Below are 9,184 nucleotides of genomic sequence, written 5' to 3' on the forward strand. Positions count from 1 at the left end.
AGAAAATTGACTATCAGTGCTTGTGTTTTACTGAGACAAAAATACCCGTGCTCTGCCCACTCCAAAGAGAGAGACCATTTTTCTGTATTTCCAAATTTGTGGCATGCGTGCCAATAACTGACATTTATATTTATCGTACCATGTATCATTTTTCATCTGGCTATGAATGATCTGGTAAATGATCCCAACATCTGGGAGTTGAGGCAAGAGTGGTGGGACAAACTGATAGCAAAAAAATCCTTTATTATGGGAAATTCTTGCTACAGTTCTGGCCTTGAAAAAACTGAAGTTAGCTTAAGGGACTGAGAAGATTCATAGAAGAGTCATAAAATACTTGATAGCAAGAATAAGGGAAAAATGAAATCATAATTCCCTCTTCAGCTCTCTTGCTGGTGGTGTGGGACATCAAGAGATATTCTAGTCTCATCAAGATGGTTCAAATTCCAGTGTTCAGCGCTGAGACTTCTTCCTTGGTTTGCACTTCTAAAGGGCAAATTGTATAGTAAACCAATAAGAGTCATTAGACCAACTGCATCTTTTAAACAATCACTTATTTTTGGAACACGAGAAGCTGAATTAAATCTACATTAGGCACCCGTATTCCTTGTGATGTACAAAACTTTCCTCTATAGCTAATCACTTCACTGAGTACTAGAATTGCTTATCTTTTGTGCTGTATATACTAGCAGTTAGAGAACTTGCATCAAAGTGGAAAACATGGATTCAGTTAACTCAAGAAGTCACAACAGCTGTATTGCCCACCCCTCTAAGTTATACTGTTAAAATCAGGGAATAGACTGGGTGAAAAGTATCCTCTCTTTTACGTACTAAAACTATGTAGAAAGGAAACATAAATAGGATAAGAAAAGCAATAAGTTGGGGAAGAAGCAATCTGGACAAAACTTTGACATTATCACCTATTTTTGTTCTCTAATTAAAACAGTTGTTTTATGGTGAGTTGAAGATGCATTATGTGCATGACATTGCCTCGGCAAGCATAGGTGAGGACCTAGGTGATTTAAAAAATTCTAAGCAGGTAGGCTGAGTTGAGAGGTAGTCACTCAGCTTCCTAAACTGGGAAACTTTCTTTGGTGCATGCATGAGCTTTTTTGCACAGATATTTTTCATGTTACCAAGGAGACAAGTTAGTTTCAAGTACCTCCAATTCAAGGAAGTAACTGGAGCATATATGCTTTTCTGAAATATTCTTGAATACCCCAATATATCCAATGTCACAGTTTCTATAGAAAGAAGGAGATGGATCTAGAAGACATAGCAGAAGATGGAAAATTCCTGAATATCCAAATAACTGTTATCTGTTTTATCTGCTGAGGCAGTCAGAGGCTATGTTACCATCCTTCTAATAAGGAGGAGGTCTGGGTCATTTACTAGGTATGGAAATACTGTATCTGAGTGGGGACAGCATCTGCTTCATTAAAATGAGACATAGTCCCATGAGGGATCCTTCAATTAAAAAAGTAGAAAACAGTACAGAAGAAGCCTGCAGTCTGTTCTGGTTAGAGGTGGTTTGGTGGATGAAGTTTGGAAGGTGTTTAAGCCTCAAGTTTTTCCCATTATGTGAGGAGAAGCAAGATTCTTTTGTGTGCACCACTGTGATTTTAGTTTTCTATCTTATAAGTTTAGACTGTCAAGAACAAGGAGAATAGACATAGCAGCCCTTTTTCTGTGAAAAGCATTATTGGACAAAAAGGTTGTAGTTCAGAAGGGATTTCAGTGTGTGGAGTACTGAAATTCATTTCTTTGTTACCAAGAATTTTGACAAAGGGACTTTATTCTCATGTAACTTAAAGCGAGATACCACTGTAAGACTTATAAAAATTACTCAGGCCTCATATTAAACTGAAATACTTTTGTTGCAACTTGAATTTTAGGGAATCAGACAAAAGTCAAACCAATAAACCAAGAATAAATCTATGAATGTAATAGTGTAAGGTTTTCATTAGAAGCTCAGTCAAGGTTTGTTTTCGGGCACACTTGAAAGGAGTTTGGGAGATTTAATGTACTGGAGCTTTTTCTATGTAGACTCTGTATTATTTATTTCCTGATGTAGTATGTGTTAGGGTATCATTAAAAGGAAGTGTTGCTCCTATACATTTCTTCAGCATAACAGGAAATCCTGAGTATCTTTTCAGCCTCATACTGTCTTGGGCCTTACAGGCTTTGAAGCATTGTCTGTCTTTTCTTGAAGTAGATCAGGGTTTCCCTTATTTTGTGCAAGAATTTGGCAGTTTCCTATATGATCATACTAATGCTTTGCAGCGTCGTTCACAGTGGGAGTCCATTCTTTAGAATTATATTTTACACATCTCCAGTTGGCTGGGACCCTCAAAGATCATCAAGTCCAACTCCTGCCTCCACACAGGACAACCCCAAAATAAAACCATATGTCACAGATTCATGCAAAACAAACAAACAAACAAACAAACAAACAAAAAACTATCAGATATTTTTTGTCTCCATGGGATATTAAAAACCTTTATAATTTACCTTTCTGGTTCCCTGATTTTCTGATTTCCTAATAAGGACAAATTAAAAAATCTTCTATATTATAAAGTCTTTAGTAGGGAGACTTGTTAAGCTTGAAACTTAACTTATCAAAAATGTCATTAGTTTTTGCATTATGCCTGTTACATGTTGAAATATGGATCACAATATGGCTTATTATTGTCGAGGCATCCATCTAGTAAAATGAATGATACAAGATTAACCCTGTTGTCACCCCTCTTGTTTTATATAGATCTATTTGTTTATTATATGCAAATACAATTGCTATGGAATCTTGATTGTTTTCATGAGTATGAAGTTTGACAAACACTGTTGTTCCTGGTGTCTGCATTTGAGGTTTAAAAAGCCATAAGGCAGCTGTACTCAACTATAAAGGCAAATGAAGTCAAGTGCCTTTCTGAAATATGTGCCGAAGAGTGGTGGTGTTTCCATTTTCCAGCTTGTATTTTTAATACAATTACTTTATCTGCCTTCATATCTTAAATCCATATAGCAGTGATTTTTATGCTGTTGTTTCTTTCCTTCCCCAGATGTACATCCAGACAACAACACTTACTGTCTCCATGAGTTTAAGTGCTTCTGTGTCTCTGGGCATGCTCTACATGCCCAAGGTTTATATTATCATTTTCCATCCAGAGCAGAATGTTCAAAAACGGAAGAGAAGCTTCAAGGCTGTAGTAACAGCTGCAACAATGCAAAGCAAACTGTCCCAAAAAGGAAATGACAGACCAAATGGCGAGGTCAAAACTGAACTATGTGAAAGTCTTGAAACCAACAGTAAGTCATCTGTAGACTTTCCCATGGTCAAGAGTGGCAGCACTTCCTAATAGATGTACGTTCATAAGAATGCACTGTATTGTAATAATGAACTTTATTCTGTTTATTGCTTGTGCATGAATCTAGAGATGTGTCAGAATTCGTATACAGTTGAATGAAGGAATACATAAAGTTGAAAATAATTATTTATATCTTTCCTCCATAATATGTTTTGTTGTTTCTTTATCAAAACTCATGAGCACTAACATCACCCAGAAAAATGCTTCCCATCCAAGTCTTTGTTGTGGTTTAACTCATTTTGGTACAAAAAACATGCTAATTCCTATACAGCTTTATCATTATGTGTTCTAGTTTGTCATGGGTTACCACTAGGAAGAAGTTCTTTACTGTGTCAGAAAAGCTCTTGAATCTTGTTACTTCTCTAAAGTACTCTGATTTAGAAGAGAGGTTATAGCTTCTGTTGTGCTGCATGACAGAAAAGCTGATAAACTGAACATCATAATAATGACTAATAAAATATGAGTACAACCGATAACTTAACACCCAGAACTCAGCAGTAGTGGAGAATCAGTAGAGAATCAATTGACATGTTAATGATACATGGATTGTACAGAAGCTGTTGAAGGCTAATTTTTCAAGCATTTTACTGTAAATGAGATGTTCTGAAATTTCATTACTTTCTGATGATGTTGATAGAAAACTGAATAGTACTGAATAGTACTGTTTTGCTTGAACACATTCAGAAAAACCAAGTTTGAAGAGCAATGTCATAATCATTTCATAAAAATTCAGTTCCCACTGAATCCAACTAGAGCTTGCTAAGTTAAAGAATATATATGAATATTCCATGGGTTTACCTTGCTATAATTGCTGAGTTCAAACTAATTCTCTTGCAAAACCCATCACTCTTCAAAATATGCAAATTCACCTGATTGAGGTATGGTTTAAACAGCTTCAGATTTGCACATATACCAAAAGACAGGGGAAAGACAATGAAATTGCTTGTGGAATAAATTACATCAGGGAAAAGTAAAGAACTCATGATTTCTAAAATATTCTAGAGTCTCCAAGAGAAAAATCAGAAGAGAAATAGATGTGGAATTTACTGAGTTTGGAAAATGGTCAGCTTCTGAGGAAAGGTCAAAGGAGAGATTCCACTGTAGAGTGAAAGAGAGAGCGGGAAATATAGTCTTGAGTATCTGATACTTATCTACTATATTATCTAATTAAGGAATGCTGCGTGTGGTATTCTTTAAACTATGATTATGCAAAATTCATGGAAACAGCTGCTGTTTTAAGCAAGTCTGCTCCTCCAGTAGTATGATGTATGCAGGATAATGAGTGTTTACTGGGCACTGAATGTGATTTTGACAGTAGTACATCAATATAATTTTGAGATCACTAGGAGCTCTTGACTAGGCTTTGATCCAGGCATCATAATGGTCCATAGGCAAAAATTCAACTCAAGTCATTTGCACTCCAGATTGTCCCTATATAATTGAGTTTTGGCCTTAAGATAGGTTTCTGTCTTCTCAGAATGTCCTCTACTATTAGAATTTGTTCAGCTGTTTCTGCCAAAATAGATACTGTCAAAACTTTTGGAGGTTCTTGTGAGTTCCTGGTGCACAAAGGGAGATTAATCATTTTCACTAGGTTAGCAGTGAAAGGTACTCAACATTGCAGAATTTCTTCTACTGTCACAATCTGAGAAATCAGTGACAGCATACGAAACTGAAGCAGCCTATTCCTAGTAGTCCAGAAATGGGTTGTGCACTGTTTCTTCCCTTTCCTAAGCATAAATGCAGAAATTTATATTGATATATCTCTGTTTCATCCTCTTCAATGTAAATAGCCTACATTCCATGCTGTCCCCCACATGAATACTAACACTTTTTTTCTGGAAGCACATTCAGAATTAGTGGTAAACAAAATGTATCTGATAAACGAAATAACAAAGAAATCACAGAATTGTTGGGGCTGGAAAGGACCATCAAGTCCAACCCCCCAAATAATAAATAAATTTAAAAAGAACAACAACAACAAACAAAAAACATCCAGAAAAAAATTATAGGAGGCATAATAATGAAAAGCAATTTAGATTACTCCAGTTCCCAATTTTAATTCTAAAATGCTTTAGATCCTCTTTTCATTTTGTTCTTTTTCTTCTTTGTCTCATTCCAACAGCAGTGCAGTAACTAGTGCTAGAAAGGAATGTTCATTCCCTGAAGTGTTTGGAGCCAAGTTGTTGCCTTTTCTGGCTATCTAAGCTTGCCAAAATATGGTCTGTTTTATTACTATGAAATGCTCACAGTCTTAAAGAGCAGGACACCAGCTGCTGAAGCTTTCAGATTCCCAAACAGGCACTATAGGCTTATTACAGTGAACTTTAAAGATGATTTAAGTATTAAACAAGTGATTAAATGTTTGTATATTATATTAAACTTGACATATTTTGAACTAGTATCCATACTAATTTCTTCTGCTGTCATTCTATTAAAGTAACAATGCTCAGCAGGATAATTTTTGTTTATTGAATAGTCCCGCGTAAATTTTGTACAAAAATGCTTGAGTTTTTGACATAGTCAAATTGTAGCAAATTAACAAGTTAATTAATTAAGAATTAACAATACTCTAAATCAATTGAGGTAACTTCTTATTTTTGTGTTGTGAGCTTCTTGAAATTGTCTTCAAATAGTTCAACTTTCTGTGTTGTGATAAATCTGATTATATTGCATCACTGTGGGCTAAAAATATACACGAGAAGTTATAGATCTCAGCCAATACAGGGTAATGTGTTAAACTAGCTTAACCTAATCGCTTATCTGAGCTTATGTTCAGAGTGAAGGAAAACATAAACTCTGCTTCCTCCATCCTTTTGTTCCCAAATGTTCAGAGTTTGCAGATGTTCCTTTATTTGTTATTTCTTTTCTGGGAACAAAAGCTTTTTATGCTCTAAGGAACCTGATGCCATTTCGGCTGTCCTGTATTATTCTCAGAAGCAACTTAGAGGACCAAAGGGAAAAAACAGAAACCACTCAGAGATCCAGCTGTGGGAGCATGGGAGAGTTTAGATGGCAGTCTTGAATCCCATCTGAAAGATCTGAAATTTGTAAAGGTTGCTATATTTACTTTGAGTGTCCCAATATATAATAAAGCCATTCCATGTTGGTGCTGGAATACTGTGATTGATCAGCACACTTGTATCAAAGTTTTGCTTAGTATGCCTGGAGCAAGCTTGAATTAGCTTTTCCAGACACAGAATGCTTCCAGACATGAAGTTCTCCAGTACACTGGAGCTACATGCACAATTGGGAGTAAAAAATATTTCTTTTTGTATCTTCCTTTCACTTATTAGTTTCTGCATATAAATAATTAGGGGGAAAAAAGAAAAATGTAGTGATGAATGACAAAGGCCTGATTCTTATTTCAGATGTTCCAATATAATCTACAAAGGGGGAAAAAAAATAAAATAAGGAAATAAATACAGTTAAAATCTTTGAATCTATAGACCTGGACATTTTAGTGCCATCAAATTACTTTCATATTGCCAGCTTCAGTCTTCAGTGTCCTAAGAACATGTCTGTAGCAGATGAAAACACAAAACATACTTTGGAAACAACACTGATCTTTTGATCTTTATGTACCCTGACCTAGACCAAATAAAGATAAATAGGGAAAGAGAGAGAGAGAGAGAGAGAGAGAGAGAATGGACCCTCAGCAATCTTACTGCCATGTGCCCATCTGGTTTGCAGATAGAGAGCCACCTGTGAGACCTGATATACCTGACTTCCTTCTTCCCATCACTATATTAATGTAACAGTAGAGACTTGGGTCACATTTTTTTTTTTTTTCTGGCAAAGGGATAAATTATAAGGGCTAGCAGCTAACACAAAATTCCATGTAAAATTCATCGTTGTTACTTTTTATACTGTTCTTAAATTTCTCAATTTATTGCTTCATTTTGAATGAGAAATATCAGCTTAACCCAGTGTCAAAAATGACCATCAGCATAAAGACATCCTAAGTATGTATGGCAGCTTTAAAACATAAGTATGGCAGCTTTAAAACATAAGGCATTTTTGCTGGAGATGGATTGTGTTTGAAGACTATACAGAGAACATGTGCTGTATTGATGTAGGCACTACCTACTAGTTTCAATAGCTGGGAGAGCTGTTCCTCCCAAGGGACATCTAGCTTCCTTCTAGGTGGGCAATCTAACAGTATCTGCAAAGTTTTCTCCAACTAGCAGAAGAAAGAGGAAAAAAGAAAACAAAATCTGACAACAATCCAAAAAACAACTCTATATTTAGAAGTCTATGTAGAATTAGCCAAAATAATAACTGACAAACAGTAAGTTGAAATTCTGGTAAAGGAATTCAGAAACCAGAAGTAAAACACAGCTATTAAAAATATTGTTGATAGGTACAGAAAAATCAAAACGCTGTAGAAAAAGTTTCCCAAGTCATAAACTAAAGTTATCATCATGAACACAAAAGTTAAGATCAAACTACCTTATTGTTTATATACTTGCTTGAGTTTCTTAATTTTTTCCACGAACATCTGGAAATATATTGAAATGCTTAGTTCAAGTACTAAATGAATTTTTTTCTCTCTTCTTTCTAAAAAAAAAAAAAACCAACAAAAACACTGAACTTTTGTTTTGTCTTTGTTGTTTTGTTTGTTTTGTTTTCTTGTTTCTTTACAGCCTCCTCAACCAAGACAACTTATGTCAGTTACAGCAATCAGGCAAACTGAGCAGGGATGAATTTAAATGGAAGACTTCCAGGATGGGATCTTGCAAAGAAAGACTTTACCATCACCAGAATTCAGTCCTGCAAATATCAGTAGTCTACATTCAAATCAATAGTCAGTCTCCTAAAGAACAAGGATTAAACAAGAGGCAAAAGGAAAAAAGAGACAAGGGAAGGAAAAGTCCAGTTTCATATCATATACTGACAGTGTCAAATCTCTGAACTTTTCACTCACAAAAGGAAGCAAATCACAAAAGGAAAACAAATGTTAGCTTGTTAAAAAAAAAAAAAAAAAAAAAAGCTGTTGAAATAAATCATGTCTGATGTTATATTTGTAAGTACTTTTTTGTGATTGTGACAATTTCCTTTCCTGTCCTACATTGTTCAACTCGTAAAAGAAGAAGAGTTTGTTTCTTGTGATGGCTGACTGAATTAAGTCCTGGGTTATGCTAAAATAAATGCAATGGTCAAAGCATGCTAATTTTTATACAAAATAATTTATTTCTAATAATAAAGGAATGTTTTGCAAATGTTGAGACTTGTTTTGTTGCAGTTTTAAGAAAAAAAAAAAAAAGAAGTCCTTACACTGTTGTCTATTGTTTGTTTAGAATGTGCAGTAAAGGTGGGTGTACAAATAAAATAATAATCATGGCATCAGAAGAATGCAGTGTAAACTCTAAGCATATGTGCGTGTGTATGTATGTGTGCACGTGTGTGTGTGTATATACGTGCATGCCTGCATGCATGTGTGTGTGTACTCTGCAGTGTGTGAATTTGTTCAAATTAATTTGTTCAATATCTTTTTTAATGGAAGGACTATCCCCCCCTCCCCCCCCCATTCTGACATTTTATATGTTTGTAAAGTGAACAAGTCTCGATGGTGATTATTTTGTATGATTGTATTATATTTTTGAACCTCAACTAATAATTCTGATCCTCTTCATTTATGGAACTTACAGTTTGTAAGAATATATGGCAGCTAGACTGGATTAATCTGAAAATTTATTCAGCCTAGCGTTCTGTCTTTGACAGGGAATGTAGCAGATGCTTATCTCAATAAAGGTGACTTTGAAATAACAGGAGGGAAATCAATTGAAAATTTGAAAAGCAGTTACCTAGTGGATATATAT

The 9,184-nt window shown here is 35.1% G+C and overlaps 1 protein-coding gene across 2 annotated transcripts in view; it reads left to right on the forward strand.

Annotated features, from left to right (window-relative positions):
• The window catches only part of GRM8 (glutamate metabotropic receptor 8), a 314,741-nt gene extending 306,027 nt beyond the window's left edge, over window positions 1-8,714 (forward strand). The window contains exons 9-10 of one of the 2 annotated variants that reach the window (XM_032442703.1): window positions 3,057-3,358; window positions 8,009-8,714. In XM_032442703.1, coding sequence (XP_032298594.1) covers window positions 3,057-3,353 — 297 coding nt within the window. In that variant the 3' untranslated portion in view covers window positions 3,354-3,358; window positions 8,009-8,714. The remainder of the gene's footprint in view (window positions 1-3,056; window positions 3,359-8,008) is intronic. The other variant, XM_015852739.2, reaches the window with a different exon arrangement.
• The last annotated feature ends 470 nt before the right edge of the window (window positions 8,715-9,184 follow it).

Source organism: Coturnix japonica, chromosome 1, assembly GCF_001577835.2.
Source record: "Coturnix japonica isolate 7356 chromosome 1, Coturnix japonica 2.1, whole genome shotgun sequence".
Lineage (NCBI taxonomy): Eukaryota > Metazoa > Chordata > Aves > Galliformes > Phasianidae > Coturnix > Coturnix japonica.